This window comes from Convolutriloba macropyga, chromosome 1 (genome assembly GCF_964194025.1).
Source record: "Convolutriloba macropyga chromosome 1, txConMacr16.3, whole genome shotgun sequence".
Taxonomy (NCBI): Eukaryota; Metazoa; Xenacoelomorpha; order Acoela; family Convolutidae; genus Convolutriloba; species Convolutriloba macropyga.
This window is the reverse complement of record NC_134468.1, coordinates 52,291,060-52,309,742: the sequence shown is the minus strand read 5'-3', so window position 1 is coordinate 52,309,742 and position 18,683 is coordinate 52,291,060. Positions and strand designations below refer to the sequence as shown.

At 37.8% G+C, this 18,683-nt stretch overlaps 1 protein-coding gene across 2 annotated transcripts; it reads right to left on the bottom strand.

The window, feature by feature from the left end:
* Positions 1 to 1,941: 1,941 nt before the first annotated feature.
* On the bottom strand, positions 1,942 to 17,773 carry LOC142340264 (intraflagellar transport protein 46 homolog). Of its 2 annotated transcripts, none has more exons than XM_075390830.1 (2): positions 17,617 to 17,773; positions 1,942 to 3,080 (listed from the first exon to the last, which is right to left on the bottom strand). In XM_075390830.1, the coding sequence occupies exons 1-2, from the start codon at positions 17,762 to 17,764 to the stop codon at positions 2,122 to 2,124; spliced, it is 1,107 nt and encodes a 368-aa protein (XP_075246945.1). In that variant the 5' UTR covers positions 17,765 to 17,773; the 3' UTR covers positions 1,942 to 2,121. The 2 variants fall into 2 exon arrangements, with proteins under 2 accessions (XP_075246945.1, XP_075246954.1); XM_075390839.1 differs by lacking the exon at positions 17,617 to 17,773 and adding an exon at positions 17,468 to 17,607.
* Positions 17,774 to 18,683: the final 910 nt, after the last annotated feature.

Here is an 18,683-nt window from a genome sequence, read left to right as displayed (position 1 = left end):
GACAGTACAATTGAGCGAAACGAGAGAGAATCACTAAACGAATGATTCCTATTGCTGAAATCAAACCAACCAAAAAGGTAAAGAGTGAGAGCGAAGACAACCCACCCGAGGTTGTTGACCTGGCGTCAGAGGATGATTTGCCTCTAATAAATTTCAGAGAATCATCAGATTAGAATTTTGGAAACTTAATCAAGAAATTGAAAACTTGTAACTTTGTGGAAAGTGTATACACTAACTGTTGTAGTACTATATATTGTTTAATTCTCTTATTAATGCAAAACAACTCCATCTAAATTAGAAATCTTTAGTTCAAATTTTGTATTTCGTACTTCGGCATAAGACCCAAGATAATCAATCGGGTTGATTTCATTAGACAAGTCTAGATAAAGTTGGTTTGATTTGACGAGGCCAAAACACAAAATGTGATGAATGAAAATCAGACAATGAAAATTTTATTGTCTTCTTTTGTCTTCTGTTGAATTGTTTTGGATTCATTTTTATTTTCACCAAATAAAGATTTGGTAAATTGAGCACACAAGACAAAGAAGCACAACGGACATCAAGCAAACTGGTCAATTTGCAATATGTGCAAACACAAAGATAAAGCAGTGAATAATGAGCTAACAAACGAACTTTGTATGAACTACCCTTGATGAAGTTTGGTATATGTTTGCCAAAAAAATGTGCCAAAAAGATGCTCATGTAGTACGGTGGTTTAGGCTAAAAAAGCTATAAGAAACAACTAAAAGGTATATAAAGCACCAAATGATTGGGTTCGAGACTAATTGGTGAAGGGAGACATTTTCTGTGCGGTAGACCACCCCAAATTTTACTACTTCCATGATTAGAACAGCATTATGAGTGCTGTTCTGAGCATGCTGTCCTAGCCAATAATTCTGCTAGATTTTGTTGGCTTGCGCTTTAAGGATATTTCGTATTGTTCCTTTTAAATATTGCACTGAAGTGTTTCGAACTAACAGAATTGGAACAGCAACATGAAGATAGATTGCTGTAGTCATCTAAATATACACTTGGTATAACTATTGGAGAGACTGAGTATTATTAAAAAGTATTAACTAGTTGAATGTGAACAGAGTATTCAAAGTCTCGCACTGGTCAGAAATTTCATGGAATAGTTTTCATTCTGCAGCATTCTTCGGGATAACGAGATTTATCCTGGTTTTCTGCAGCTAATAATTTTTCTTCAAATTTAATACTTTCGATGTGAGGGTAACTAGAGTCTTCTGTGGGTCACCCTGAGCTGTTTGTCTTGATCAATTTCAGTCAAGTCATGTGCCACTTACAAAGATTTCAGTGAATTCCTGTCGGTCCCAGTTGCCTCCCCACAACTGACTTATGATTAGAAAGATGTGTATCAACTGGAGGGAGATGTGGCGCGTAGAAGCTGGCAGTTTTGCTCACACGCCCAGCTAATGCCTTTTTTGGTAAGTTGGAACAAGAATCATGGGACCAAGTTTGGCATGTGGAGCATTGCACACAAAAACTTTCACAATTTCTTTTACATAGCCCGAAAGGATAGTTAGCAATATCAGATGCTTCACCGGACTTTTGTTTTTTCTTTTAGACATATCGACCGATAATTTTTTCAACCGATAATTCTGCTCAAAAGTTTCTTCTAATCTAAAGGGGACTGCGAACAACGTTTGGAATTTTTTTGTGCTTATGTAGACTTCCCCACCACTGATGCTTGATAGCTTCAGCTATCATGCAACAACAACAAAAAACCGTTTTGGTGGCTGCCGCAACAGTTCGAACCAATGACTGGTACCGGTGGTTCCGAAAAACTGGTTTGAAGTACCTGGTCCCGTTGCCCTTGGTAAAAAATTTTTAGTAGATAGATTTTTTTGTAACTAATAGGAACAATCTCACCGGGTAGTATTTGCGCTCTCCTTCCAAAGTAATAATCAGGATGGAAAAACAACAGCTCAAAATTTTTTGTTCAATTTATTTTCAAGCGCATTATATTATATACAAATTATATTATAAACAAATTGTGTTACACCATATTATCATATTATTTACATGGATATCATTAAAGTAATTTTACATGGACATCGAAATGGAACACTTGGGATAAGTGACTGTCTGGCAGTTTGGAAATCAGTTTGCTTCGAAGAATGAGGAACTCTTGATCTCGAGATAAAGATTAAAGAGCAGGTGGAGAGACTGAAGCCGATTGGGCTTGCCGTTCTTCTCGTGCACAGGAATGTCCAGTACAGCGCACATCATGTCAATGTATGACTCCAAGTCACAGTCCAGATCAGGGCCGAATAGATTTTCACTCTGTGCGCCCATATGAGACAAGCCAGCCTCGAAGTCCTCCGGCCACTCACGCATCAATATGTCAATATCAGGCATTGTCTTAGTATAATGGACAGTCTGACTGGGAAGAGAAGTAGTCAAGTCCGACATCTGCTTCAGCCAACTCTCCAAATCTTTCATTCCCTTTGGATCTTTAAGCAAATTGGGGATCTGTTGCACGATGCTCTCTCTTTGCTTCTTCAGCTTAGAGAAGGCGTGCAATCTGTGGTGCAATACGGAGGCATCACTCTGATTGGCAATGGGCTCGTCAAGCTCTGTCAGGCCCAATCTGTCGCTCATTCCATCTGGACGAGGAATCTTGAGAAAGGCGTCTATGTCTCCAACTGCCGGAATAAAATCGGGAATAAATGGCTTTAGTCTGTATTCCAAATCCAAGCTCTGAGGAGTATACTTGGTGATGTACCTGAAAATTTCTTTGACTTCGTTGTCGACCTTGAGGTGCTCGTACTCTGCTGGATCATAGGCACCCTCAGGAGCATCATCCTCGTCGTCTTCATCACTGCTCTCTTCCTCCTGATCATCCTCCTCTTCATCGTTACTAACGCTGGCGTCACCTGCTGCCTCTTTCCTCCCCAGTACTGGCTTATTCGATCTACTCTCAGAGATAATGGTTCCACTCTGAGGCTTCACGGGTGGCACGCCTTTCATCACTTCACTCACATCTTCGTCACTCAAATCATTTTCTCGCTCCATCTCCGCCAGACCAAGATTTTTTTGTTCAACTGTCGAATTAACAACTGAAACATCGGAAAAATATTACAAAAAAAAAGGAATTTCACAAATAAACGATCTAACTCCGAACTCTTTTCTCAGAAAGTCAAAATCTAACACATTTGCTGTTTTTAAAAGTTTGTACACACCATGCTATTAGGTAACATTAACCTGAAGCCAGGACACTGACTCAAAAAAATTGGTTGACTACTATCAATACTTTAGCGATACAGGACCTGAGTATTCAACTTTTCCTTAACAAATGCAGAACTTAACTTTTGACTGCTTCGCACAGTTTTGACTGCAGCTTGAGATTTGAAAATACAGATACCTCCTACCAGACCGATTTTTGGCGGATAATCTAAACGCAATTGCGGTCAATTAGACAATTTAAAAATATTAGAACAATTAATGGTATCAGTTAGTGACTGTGGTGCGGCAACTTTTCTGCATCTATCAACACGAGCAGCCAAAGTTCAGCACAATAGAGCGTAAATTGAACATTTTTTCACTACGTTTTCTGGATTCGAATTCATTTCTCAGCTGGAAAACTGTCTGCTTGTGTTTGACGATTCTTGTGAAGAAATTTTCAATGAAAGAATTTTCAAAACTTGCAACTGCCGGACGCCATAGAAACATTAGTGTGATTTATGTTAAGCATAACATAACCCATATCATTTTGTTCAAATCACCTAGAGACATACAGCAGATCACCTATGTTGGAAACCAGTTGAACAACACAAATTTTTTGAAGGAAAGCTATGAACTCGCAACAAAACCTTTTGGACAATTACTTATTGACTTAGATCCAAAAACTTCAGACTCCTTGCGTTATTGTTCAAATATTGTACAACAAGGTTCAACAATTTTTTATCTACCTTCCTCCAAAGGCGTTATCACTAATTTGACAGATGAGAGAGAAAGAATTATATATGCTAGAGCAAATGCTCGAGCTATCAGAGAGCAATTTCAGAAAGTTCCTCAAACAAGCACCAAAAAATTTTAAAAACTTTCTTTGTGAGTGTTTGCTCAATGTGATTAAAGGCAATGTTCCAATGAACAAGCAGTTACTTGAAAGTCAAGAGAATTCATTTCAACAATTAATATCAAAGGAAACAAGTGTGAAGAAAGAGCGAACTGTTTTAGCCAAAAAATCAGAACTCATTCCAGCGTTGGGATTGTCGTGCTATATTTACTTAAAGGACGAATAATGCATGCAGAAGATTGCGTTTTGATCCCCAAAACAATGTTCATTTCAAAAAACCAACCAAGGAGTAAATATTTGATAATTCAATTTAGCGGCAAAAAGCAACTCAGTTAGCGCTCCTAAAAAGAACCAATCCAAATTTTGAACAAAACATTGAGAAAAAAGTACAAGATGCGGACACTAACACCGATAGAGCGATCAAGATAACAAAGAGTAGCGGCGATGCAACAAGTGCTCCAGACGAAATAAAAACCGAACCGTTTTTAAGTCATGACAGTAAAATAGTGACAGAGCCAATAGTCAACAAACGGAAGGATTCAGCATTTCACTCAATAATGTTAGAAATGAAATTAGTGGATGAAAACGAAACCAAAAGAGCTGCAACTAGGCTATATAAAATTTTCAATTCAAATTGTGTTTTTATTAGTGAAGAGACTAACATTCTCCAAATTGGCGACGCTCAAGGTGTACAGGTAACAAGTTTTTTGTACAACTCACAACAAACTACAAAAAATTGACTTGTCGAAGTATTCCAAAGTATTGAGTGAACTTGATATATCAGCCGACTTGGGTTATAATACCCACGCAAGGGAAAACCTGGATAGCTTGTACAGTGAAGATGAAAAATAAACCGTATCAAAACAACCGAACCAAAAACAAAACAGCAAGAAGGAAGACAATCTGATCAAAGGAAAAAAACGCAAACCCAAAAGTCGATAAAAGTAAAGAGAAGACAGCGGAAGAGACGCATACAAAAGATTGGGATTTCTATTGACGATTTCTATTGACAACAATTTTTTATCTACCTTCCTCCAAAGGCGTTATCACTAATTTGACAGATGAGAGAGAAAGAATTATATATGCTAGAGCAAATGCTCGAGCTATCAGAGAGCAATTTCAGAAAGTTCCTCAAACAAGCACCAAAAAATTTTAAAAACTTTCTTTGTGAGTGTTTGCTCAATGTGATTAAAGGCAATGTTCCAATGAACAAGCAGTTACTTGAAAGTCAAGAGAATTCATTTCAACAATTAATATCAAAGGAAACAAGTGTGAAGAAAGAGCGAAATGTTTTAGCCAAAAAATCAGAACTCATTCCAGCGTTGGGATTGTCGTGCTATATTTACTTAAAGGACGAATAATGCATGCAGAAGATTGTGTTTTGATCCCCAAAACAATGTTCATTTCAAAAAACCAACCAAGGAGTAAATATTTGATAATTCAATTTAGCGGCAAAAAGCAACTCAGTTAGCGCTCCTAAAAAGAACCAATCCAAATTTTGAACAAAACATTGAGAAAAAAGTACAAGATGCGGACACTAACACCGATAGAGCGATCAAGATAACAAAGAGTAGCGGCGATGCAACAAGTGCTCCAGACGAAATAAAAACCGAACCGTTTTTTAGTCATGACAGTAAAATAGTGACAGAGCCAATAGTCAACAAACGGAAGGATTCAGCATTTGACTCAATAATGTTAGAAATGAAATTAGTGGATGAAAACGAAACCAAAAGAGCTGCAACTAGGCTATATAAAATTTTCAATTCAAATTGTGTTTTTATTAGTGAAGAGACTAACATTCTCCAAATTGGCGACGCTCAAGGTGTAGAGGTAACAAGTTTTTTGTACAACTCACAACAAACTACAAAAAAATTGGCTTGTCGAAGTATTCCAAAGTATTGAGTGAACTTGATATATCAGCCGACTTGGGTTATAATACCCACGCAAGGGAAAACCTGGATAGCTTGTACAGTGAAGATGAAAAATAAACCGTATCAAAACAACCGAACCAAAAACAAAACAGCAAGAAGGAAGACAATCTGATCAAAGGAAAAAAACGCAAATCCAAAAGTCGATAAAAGTAAAGAGAAGACAGCGGAAGAGACGCATACAAAAGATTGGGATTTCTATTGACGATATGCGGAAACTTGACAAGCTCTATTTAAACGGTCCTGCGTCATTTGGAATCGCAAACAGATTGCAAAATTTTAGTAAATTGTCAATGAAGAAAATTAAAATGTATCTGGAAACAAAACCATCTTTCACCAGCTACAGTTCACGTCGCCTCGGTTTTCCAAGGCTCAAACGATATAAATGAGATCCGTAGATCTAGCAAATCTAGCATAAACTTGCAAAATACAACCGTGGTGTAAAATATCTGCTTGTGGATGTTAAATGTTTGTCAAGGTATCTCAGGGTTGAGCCACTGAAAAGGAAATATGCCACAGAAACAACATATGCCTTCAAAAAGATCATCAAGCATGAATGACCTGAAATTTTGGGTTGAATGCCGAATTCATTTATACAGTACGTTCAGTGAGAAAAAGTCTGCTTTTGCGGAAAGAAATATACGCTCTTTGAATAATATAATCTACAAATTTTTAGAAGAGAAGTGGACTTATTCATATCTAGACAGATTGTACGCGTTTGTTAAAACAATCAATTCTACAGTTAATTGAACGATAAAACTCGTTCCGAACAAAGTCACAAGGAAAGACGTTCCAAAGCCCGCATGTTTCACAGGAAATAACAGTTTCTCAAAAACCCAAACTCTTTATTGGTAATTTTGTTCGCATAGTAAAATAAAGGAGACGTTCGGGAAGGGCTACAAAGTTGTTTACTGACGAGGTAATTGAAATCGCATCTATCCTTACATTGTATCCTCCCACACATTCTCTTATTGATGCAGATAAAGAAGTTATCCATGGTAAATTCTATCAACGTGAACTTCAACTAGTACAAGCGTCTCGTCTCCTCTAAAAAATTGGAAGTAAACGATTCGAAGACAATTTTACGGTACATGTTATTTCTAACGCTTTGATGGATTTCTTTGATCAAAACACACTAGCATCAATCAGAAACTTCCTCAACGATGAAATTCATTTATCTGGCGACTGGAGGGTAGCTCTTAGTGAAATTGTTTTTCCGACCAAAATTCAGCATGTCTCGAATGGAGATTTGATAGCATATAGTCTTAAGGGTTACGAGGACTCACAAAGAATCTCATCTCAAGCCAATGTCATTTCTTGACCTTACAGTGGACAAAAATTCTCTTTCATGACTGGAAACTTTGACACTGTTGCTCAACTTATATTCACTATCAAGCGAACAGTTGGACTACCCCGTTTGTCGTTTCTCGAAATCAGGAGTACTGGAAAATACGAAATACTTTCTGCTACAAATGAGGGATTCACTTTTCCTAGTAAAGAAATATCCAGTACTGTACGTTTTAAATGACTTCCAGATAAACATGGTGTACATATTGGGTACAAAATGAAAACAGCTACATCAAATAAATTAAGGAAGAGCGATGAGACAAAATCTTACTGTGGAGATCTCCCTGCTAATCTGTGCGCGGGAAAGCGCCTAGTATTCAATTACACAAACATTATTGAGTATCAGTATGTTGGTGACGCTAAGGCTCCGTTATCACGTGTCACTGATTCAAAACAATGTCTGAAAAAGCGGCAGCCTGTCTGAACTTGAACCAACACAATAGTTTTTCTCAAATTTTGACTACAAAAAACTACTTTCAAATACGATTCAATCAATTTCCATAGAGCTACGTACCTAAACAGGTCAATTAGTCCCCTTTTCAGGGGCTGGCAAGGTAATATTGACGTTACCATTCATAAAATTTGGTGAGTAAAACAATGAAAACCGTACTACGTCAATCAAGCATCTGCGTTGCATTATTTTTCTGGACACTATAGACAAAGAGGAAGCAGCTTTGGAGCTTTAGCAAGTGGCATAGGTCAAATTCCTCTACCACTTGCACGCAAACGGATTCTACTAGCAGCAAAACGCGTCGGAAAAGAACTTCTCTTAGAAAGTGTACCAGAGTGGATGTTGTCAGAAAAAAAATCCGAAAAGCAGGCGCTGAAAAACACTATTTCAAATACAGTCAAAAAGCGAACAGGAGGCTCCTTAACACTGCGAGTGAGACGAAAAAACGGAATGATCCGGTTCAAAAGCTACAAAAAGAACTGATGAGAGAAAGGTAATCATTTGAAAACAAACAGCCAAAAAGAAGTCGGTCGGATTTCTTTGCTAGAGGTGAAGATGATCGGTAATATGTTACCAACAGAGGCAACACATATATCCCTGGATTTATTAGAAAAACCAGCGTTTCCTGTAACTTTTGGTGGTAGTTTTGGTCAAAAGGTAGGGCCAGTTTACAGCCCTAACTAAACCATGCTTGAGTTTGTGGTTGCTGAAGACAGAAATAATTTTATTGACCTAAAAATTTTTCCTGGAAATCAAATGCAAGGTAGTTCAAGCTTCTGAAGCCGATTTGAAATGACGCTGCAGCTGCAACAGACGTAACCAAAACAGACGCCGCTTACTTCTGCAATAAGGTTCTCCATTACCATTTGTTCATCCTGTGTGAATTGTGACTCATTCCAATGAAATTCTGATAGAAACTTGTTTCGATTCTCAGCATCCAATGTTGGGTCAAGTTGTTCCTACTGCTTCAGTTTGTGAGGGTGTCGTATATTGTTTTCCAAACTCCTTGTAGATTTTCACCATTTGAGCAATTTTCTGGGGTATGAAACCAAAATTTGTCTCTTGGCATCCAATTTTGTTGCATCACAGATTTTTGTTTTCGAAAATCGTTTTCTGATAACAAGTGTGAGATCGAAGATAGTAAGCTTGGATGGATAGAATTAATGTTAGATGCTTGAGTTGGTGTCAATCAAAAAATCGATATAGTAACGGGATATGGATTCAGATTACTTACTCCGACAGCCGTTCGTAAGTTCATCTAATCGAATCATTGAATACATCAGACATAAACTTTATTTTTTTCAAATAGAATTGAAGGGTCGATTGATCCGTACGTAAGTTTATACCTAATATCAGGTTTTGCTAATTGCACTTCGATGAATTCTTGTTGATTAGCTTTTAACAGTTTTGCTGATAGTTTCAAGGACGAGATTCTTTTGACTCAAATTCTTATTCTGAGACTTTAGCGAATTTATTCTGAATGTAAAGTCTGGTAATTTCAGCAATTTTTTTAAAAGATGAATAATGTCATTTTTGACGAAGAATGGATTGCCCAATATTGGTGAGCTCATTTGTTTTAAAACAAGAAAAGCTTCTTTGTAATCATTCAATCCCAATTGAATACAAAGTTCGGCCTTTCCACAAACATTGATTTGTTGTCCATCAGCAACTCTAACTTTTGCTGGATAAGAAGTGTCAAGGTCTTTGATACTCTCTGGACTGCCACTTTCGATTTTTTAACCAGATTTCTGGAAATAGCACTAGAAAATGCACCAGTGTCAATAAAGACTTTAAAAGTAAAATTATTAAAATGTAAAGGCACGTAGAAAAGGTTGGTACCAAAAATTGGCACAGAATGAGCTGTGTTAGTAGTAAGCGCTGATAAAAATAGTTGCTCTCTTTATTTTTTTTCAATTCGTTGTTACGAATGGAATGTTTGTACCTCTTTGCGGTGGTGGTTTAAACCAATATTTATTCTGGACGTGACCGGGCTGTCCACATGTGCCACAGATAGGTGTGTTAAAACGAAATTCAGGTCTTCTGTTCAAGAAGCCTCCTCTGAACCTTGGTTGATAATAATTACCACTATTTTGCTGTTGCTGATTTTGAAAAACTGGTTGATAATAGGAACCACTGTTTTGTTGTTGCTGACTTTGAAAACTTTGTCTGTTAAATGGTTGAAGGAAACTGTATCTTCCTCTGTTGTTATTATTGCTGAATCTCCGGTTGTTCGAGTTCAAATTCATCCTGTTCATTTGTTTACTGAGATCTCGTTGTCCTGCTGCCAAATTTTCATTTGCTCTCGTCATACTGTTAATAGCTGCAGCGAGATTGGTTGATGTTGGGCCGTGTGTTATTGCATTAAATCCCATTGTGCTAGCTTCTTCATCGGGAAGAATGCTTTTCAGAACTAGACGTTTTGAAACAGGAGCAGAGATCAGTAACCGTTGTCGTGTCCGGTTGCATTAAAAAATAAATGCGTATTCGCTTCGGCATACCAGTAATAAATGCATCACGGATTCTACGTGTTCTCTCAGCTGAATAGTCATTGCCTCCTGAATTAGCAAAGGCCACATTTGCTGATCGAGTCAAATCAGTAAGAAAATCCTCTGGAGTTTCTTTGGATTGATTAAATTTCCGCTCCTGGAATTTCAATTTGTACAATTCCACGCGATTTGCACTGAGATACCGACACTCGAGTCTTGCAAGCGCATTAGTTAACGTGTTGCGTTCAGCATCAGGTAATTCAAGGAAACAATTCAGAGCACCGCCTTGGAGGTGTAGTTTAAGGTAACCAACGCGTCCAATTGCTGGTACTTGTGCCAGTTCAATTGAGTTCTCTAATTGTTCTCGAAAAATTCTGAAATCCTCAAGTGGGCCACCAATGAAAGGTTGAAGGTTAACTGTTTGTGGCACTGAAGTAGGTGCTACACCCCGGATAGCCGCTGCGATTGCGGTTGCCGCAACGTTCGCTGCCATTTAATCAATTTTTATTTAGCTTTACTATGAGAAATCAGCTTTCGACGAAATATTTATGACTGGTTCAAGTTTAATACAGGTATCTGTTGAGTGAATGAATAATTGTACTTGACAAGAGTTCTGGGGCAAAAATAAAAATATTTAGTTGATCTAAAATTTCAATGTGATAAAGAATTTGAATCATGTTTTGGCTTTCTGCAAAAAGAAAAAGAACTTTGCCTCTACTTTTTGAAATTTCGACATTTAATTTTTTATGGGTAACATTGATAATTTGCAAAACTATCGAAACTACACAAAGAAAATGAGAATTTTCTGAAATTTTAAATAAATCGTGAAATATAATTATTCGTCTAGTTTGAAAGCCATTTGGGGCGATAAATGAATTGTCGTATTTCCAAGATCGAGGCAAGATAAAATCGAATAAACATCAGGGGAAGTTTCGCCTGTAAAATAGAAGCACTTTCTAACTTTGCAAACGACCTTCACCGATTCTGATTTTTAATTTCCGTCCTCTAACATTAACAGTTTTAAACATCTCTGCTTTTCCTGTCACCAACTTATATGTCTCATACTCAACTCATAAAATGAATGTTTTGCATATATATTTCAGATGCTGGTTCGATGCAGAGTCCCAATCAATTCCACTAATTTCTTCAGCTACTATATTCAACAATCCAAATGATCCAACTGTTTTACAATCTTCCCAATAATCCAACTACAGTATTCAATCAACTTCTACAAACAACAATTCTACTACTTTTTCAGTAAGTTAATACATACAATTTTATCCAATGACAAACTAGCAATTTAATTTCTTTCATGTTCAATCAAATATATTCAGGGAGGAATTGTGTAAAAATTTATCCATGATAACTACTTCCTTGAGATTCGACTGCCCTCAACTCATTTACCTACTACAGAAAGAAGGAAAAGAGAGAGAAACCATTGCACCAAACAAAACTTTTCAAAAACTCAACAACCCGGAAAGATGGAGTCAATCTTGATTGAGATCCAGAAATAGATTCGAAGAAAAGATATTTATTCAGAAGAAAATAAATAGACAAAATGAAATCCTCAATTCTGATTGGTTAAAATTATATTATTTTATTTATATTATTTATATGTAAAACCTTTCCTTTCACTCTTTAGCTGGTTACTTAAGAGTCAGACCTGGTTCAACAATAAAGAATATGAATCTCTCTCTACTCCTGTCGTGAAATATATTTGAGACTAAATTTAGACTGAAGCATTGGGGCCTGTGCTCTGTTCACTAGTACTCCTATCGATGAGTAACAGACTAGAGTCATAGAACTTTAATTAGTCAGGTAAGCCTTAAGACTAATCGTATTCTTGAGACGACCGTAAGACAGCCTGGATAATACCCATCAAAAGTTAAGCCCAGAACACGTCTTATTCGTCTCTTTCGATTTTATCTCCAGCTCTTTCTCCCTTTAATTTGATAAGATTTGCTGTTGCTTTAGTTTGGCTTCAGGCAGGGACAACGATAAAGGATTTGAAATTCATCTAATCATTCTTATTTGAGAGAGAGAAAAAGACTTAATTCTCGAAGAGAAACCAAAAGTATTAGCATATGCTCTTCGTAACAACACAATTTGAACAAGTACATACAACATAATAGGTACAGATTAAGTCAACACAAAACGTTTTTTTGATCAAGAAATCTTTGACAGCATTTATGTCACTCTTACTGAATCCGGTAATAATCTTATGACGAAAGAGATAATTAGCCATAACTGTACTCCGTGAGAAGAATGATTTTGAATTGCTAAATTTGGGGTCGATTACAAATAAGCTGGAGGAGCAGAGACGTTTTTCACTGAGTTGTGCTAGAAAAACAAAGGTCCGGAATTCTATAAGATGACACATCGGTAGTATGGAATGCTTTTTGAGTAGTGATTGATATGGCGTTTTTGTCCCAAAAGTCCATTTGAAGCATTGCATTTGAAATTTTTCCATTGACTTCACACGTGTTATGTCAGGAGACCAAGATGGTATTCCATAGAGAAGTACAGATAACACTAAGGATGAATAGAGTTCATACTTCTTCCATGACGGCGTTTGCCATGGAATTTTCTGTTTCAAAGCGTGAAAGCATCTCGTAGCATTATTCAACTTTGTTAACACGTGCTCTGTCCATTTGAGGTTATTGCTAACGATTATTCCAAGATCCTTTATATGAGCAACATTATCTAAGAGATGGTGATTCATAGACTCGAGGAACACATTGATTTGTCAGGGACACATTGATTTTTGCCTGCTTTTCGTTCCCCGAGGTATTTGGCCTGTTGCCGGAGTAATCCAAGTTTTTCCAAGAGCTGATGGGATTGTTCGATCAGTCAAACTACCCGTTCGATTCTTCAAAATGCATATGTCACTCCTCATCAACAGCCCGTCTGAGCCTATTATTGATATACTTTCGCAGAAAATATTTGAAAGCTCTGCTGCTTCCGTTTGGCACTCTAGATTAGTTCGACTGGTTATTCCAGTTATTAATTTCGGTTTTTACGAACCACTAGTTTAGCGTTGCACTCTATTTTTTATATCTTTTTCTTCTTTTCTTTCATTTTATTTCACAATCCAGCTGGATGATTCAACACGCACTTCAACCGTATCATTCTTTCTTTGCAACCCTTCAAATGAAGCCGGCGATGTTAAGGACACATTGATATAATTTCATGGGGGGGGTGCTAGTATAAAAAAAGGGTCAACTCCTATGTGTATTTATAAATTGTGACAAGTCAAAAATTGAAGCATCAGATGCAAAAGATAAAGAAAATAAAGCATCAGAATTATGAACAAGATAGATATGGTAAGTAGCAATTAAAGTATAATATGTAGTGATTTTGAATCAAGATTAGAAAAAATATCAAGCATTTAGCACAAAAGCCTACCTTCCTCTACAATGGTTCCTATTGACGCTTCTACTGCAGGGCGCCGGCGCATGGAGCGCGCGCCACGAAGGCAGAGTATGGAGCTACGTAGAAGAGCGAAACTTAATTTTGTCTTTATGTACGTGATCACGTCCGAATATGAATCTTCTTTCTTATCGCTGATCCTAGAAGCCAATCTCTTTATGGCTTTTGATGCTGACAGACTAGCTCCTCCTGTACACGAGAAGATTAACGGACAGAAGGTGGCTTTCTCGACGTCGATTATCCTTTGTTCGTATTTTAGCTTCTTGATGGACTCGTGATATTTGTAGGAATCCGGTATGCTTCTTGGGCAACTCTTCGCATACGGATTAAACACTTTCACATCAAAGAACGTTCTGCTGAAGCGTGAATCGAAGAAACCATTAGCTTTGATATCTAGTCGAGCGTCGTCATCAATAGTAATAGTTCTATTTGCGAAGATTTCCCATTGCTAAGACTGAAGACATGGCTCTACTTCGACATCATCGCAGACCTCAATGAGCAGGTTGGCAAAAGAGTCACGGATGTCATTGTGTCTTATGTGCGTATGGACAATGAAGAGCATGCACTACATTAAAATTTTTTCCACATGCGCATATTGATGGCATTTTTACGGGATCCCATCTCTACGAGAAATTCCATCTCTAAACTCTCCCTTGGTTAAATCAAAATAATATCTTTTCAATGGAAGTGCATTTCGCCAGCATGATGCTCCTTTTTCCATAGCCAAATCTAGAGAATATGCCTCTTTATCATTGATGAGATCTTTGATTGCCAACTTTTTCGCTCGAGCTTGTTCCTGTTTTTCTTTTCTGATTTTCTGAAGTATTTTCTCCTGATAAAACTCTGCATCTATAGCGTTATGATTCTGTAACGGCCCACAAATCCGAATAGATCTTTCATATTCGTTTGCCCTGTCTTCAGGAGGAAGAATGTTTAGCCCACACTCTTTAAGAGGAAGAGAGAAAACCTTCCGGTATCTGTCACTGTAAGAGGGATGATTCAACATTGAAGGCATAAGATTTTGATCAATTATTTTTTTCGGCTTCCTCTCAGCAGACTGTCCGCGTTTGGAGTAGTCCTAGCAAAAAAAGTCAACTTGTGTTGCAATACGTTCGTAAATGATTTGTACACATTCTGAGGGGACACCTTACTATGTTTGACGAGTTTCTCAAGCATGTTAGTATTTCATTGACTTTTCTTTCAGAAAATCGTTACAACTTTTTAGAACCAATAACTGAACCCAGAACTCGATGACCTTCAATAACATCAACATCTAATCCCGAAAAAACTTTGTTCGCCTTCTGCCTACTGCCTTCTGCCTACATCGCAGTCCTGCCTATAATTCGTCTTAAGACCTCGCCAATGCCAATTGGTCGAACCCCAGGGCATTTATCTAGTGCAATCAGACGGCAAGCGTTATAAGAATTCAAGAAATTTAATTCTTCGGTGGCAATTCTGATTGCAAGTTTGGACACTGTTTTGCAAAGATCGATTGAGGAGGATTTGTATGATGTCAAAAGTCGTCTCCATTCGCCAGCATCAAGACCAGATGGGCCATGGCTGCCATTTGTTTTCATTGCGGCGCGTTTTATTTCAGAGCAATTTATTTTTTCAAAAATAGAGGGATGGAACGGCAAATCCCGATTTTTCAGGTCAGTTACTACGTACTTAAGATCAGCTTTCTGACTACATGGATGCTATTCTTGTAGAAGATTGAGTACGGAGCAGTTTTTTCCTTTGATAGTCACTTTATCGGATGTTGATAGCACACCGCCCTTTGCATCGTCTGAAAGACATCGTAAAGCATTCGATATCTTACCGGACTCCATTTGTTTGTTAAAGGCTTTAAATTCATCCACTTCTCGTTTTCTATTTAATTTCCTTAAGCGTTCCTGAAGTGCCTTGGCCTTAAGCCTTCTAGATAAAGTTTTTGTTATTGAAGCATTTTAACTTTTGGATCTTGCGAGAAGTAAATGCGGCATTATCATTGTGCAAATCATAGCGCATTCAGTCTGAGGCCCATCTTCTAGCGTTCTGGTGAGAATGATGTTCATAACATCTGCAATTTTGAAGCCTACTTTATTTTTGCTAATGGTAAAGAAGATTGGTTTCCAGTGAACTATTTCATTGTATATTTTCCTTAGTGTTTCTATTTGTTCGTCTTTAAATTTTTGCCAAAAGTCGCATGGTTCCGGGGGTGTCTCGATTGAGGGTGTTGGATCATGTTCTTGAGGGTCAATTTTTGCAGGTTGACTGCAGTGTTTGCAAATGAAGTTTGGATTGTGATCGTTTTTAGTTGATAGACCGCTGCATTTGATATGCATATATGTACCGCAACCGTAGCACCAAACTCTATCTCCTCGGAGGTGAATAGAACACTTAGAGCAATGGGTTTGAGTATCTGACATTGTAAGAGGGAGGCTGTTTACCGAGTGTAGATTATTGATAAAGATGAATATAACTATGCATAAAATTCATTGCAAAAGGATATCACATTATGTAGATACAAGGTAAACAAATGGTTACCGTAGAAAGAGAAATGAATTCCATCTCGACAAAAAGCAGACCTGCTGAAGAAAAAATATGGTGAAATGATCAAAGGAACTGTATAAAATTGAAGAAATCGATGCAGAGCCAAGTTCATGGAATATATTTTCCTGTTAACAAGTTTATTATTTGAAGTGGCAATTTTTTTAGGTGAAACGACAATACGCGGTTGTAATTTATAACATACGATATCCAACAGAACTCGGTAGCATTCAATGAAGTGAGAGCATGAGTAGTGGTGATCATTGAATCCTGCGACAATGCATACTGATCTCAAATTGAGGGGAGGATACTGGTTTACTACATTGAAGAGGTCGATTAGGTTAGCTCCGCGATGTGAGTGGCTGGTTGCTCCGACTGCGCTGCCTTCAATATATTTTGTCCTGGATGTGCCAATTACTAAATTGGTGCATTCCAGGGCAGGATCTGTGCAGGAAATTGTCTCATCACCTGCAAAAATATGAAGCAGTATCGTCTTGTTCACGCATGTACAAATCCAGGAGCACACTCACAGACACACAGCATACACACACACACACACACACATATATATATATATATATATATTCACATACACTATATAAATATATAAGAAGTAAGCATATGTAGGAGCAGTACAACCTGGTGGTTAGATGTCGTTTCCTTCCGGTTTGGCCACAGACCCCAGAGAACACACAAAACCTGGGGATCGTAGACCCGAGACCACCAACAGCACGCAGGACCACTGACAGAGCACAAACACGGCACAGCAAACCACTGAGAGCAAACTTGACAAGCCTGTTTCTAAAACCCCTTAAGGGCGCTCCACCACACACAGGCAACTCATGATCATAGCGTATCCATTTAATAAGTTTATCACAACAATTAGTCTTTCCCAGAATGGGAAAGACCCAATAAATAATCATCTCAAAACCTGACAGAAGTACTCAACTTCTTGAAAACCCTAGCGAGAAAACAAGCGAAAAGAATTATTATTAATTTAATTCTAATAGTACGCAATCAATCGTACTCAGGACATTCCCGCGCCCAACATAAGTTATTCACAGTATTTTTTTAAAAAACGGTCGTCAGGCTTAAGCATGTTTAGGCCACCCTCCCTTATCGGCAACAAAAAATTTGATCATTTCGGTTTGTGCCCACTCCCCCTTCTTTATACCACTCTGGGGCGAGAAGGGGCACAGACGGAAGAGCTCAGAAATATTATTACTTTTTAGTAGATGCAAAAAAGATGTTTACTAACAAATGTTGGGTCTTTCCCTGGAAGGAAAGGCGGGCTATGGTGGAAGGGACAAACGTCGGGCTATAATGGGAATTCTGGACGTTTGGGGTTTCTGCGGATTTAATCAGCATGTAGTTTTCTGCGGATTTAATCAGCATGTAGGACGCTACCTGAAGCACCGGAGTTTTTGTCGTTTCTCCTAGGAGTAGGTGTGTACAATGAGAGGACCTCTTCGCCGTCTGGAACTTCTACACATTCGTCGTAAGGTTGATTTATCATCAACTTTGTATTGCTTTTCTGTTTCTCAACGAAGGCCATAAATCATTTTCACCTTAAAAAATTATATCCCGTTAACCTTAAACATTGACCACAACAGAAACTCTGTTTCACGGCCAACTCCGATTAGTCAACTTTGGCATTGATGACCATGATTATTGAACCCAAGGCACATCTACTTTCATTTTTAGTTTCCATCATCCCGACGGCAGAACTAATTTGTCGGAAGTCAGCTGCATGCAATTTTTATAACAAATGAGAGTTCAACCTTCCATTTGTTCTTTCAAAACAGCTTTTGGGTGACATAGGTTGTTGCTTTTGGGACTCTACAGCAATAAGCTGAGAGGGCTTCTCCCTTGTGGTCAATTAGAACATCGTGCAGTTGTTTATGCGGTTCTTGCAGTCACATTGCAACTGCCAAGTGCAGGAATTCGATTATGAGAAATTTTCATCGACAATCTTCCACATCGCAGTAATTGAGTCCACTAGATTGTGAAAGTTCACGATTGGATGAATACGCAATCCTGTTCAGCCTGAAGCTAACTTCTCCCCTCGCTATTTCTGTTCTGCCTTTCAGAGTTGAAAAACGCAATTTTTCTGTTCTCGCTTTGATCCAACTCTGGTACTTATATTTGTTTTTTTCTGATAATTATTGAGGTATCTGGTAGTAATTAAAATATTTTAGGCCTTCCGATGTGGGTCTATCAATTTCCCGAAAACAACATAAATGATAACAATCAATTATCTTCCTCATTCCTAATCATAAGAATTCTTTTCTTCATTCCTTTTTTATTCAACAAGTAAATTGAAAATAAGGCCCATTGGTTGAGTTCAAAATGTCAAAATGTTATATACAAAATTATTTCAATGTTAAAAATCAAAATTAGTGGTTCCGTTTTTTAAAGGTAAAAAGAACGTTTGAAGCCACCAACGTTCCTTTCCAACGGTACAAGTTTGAACA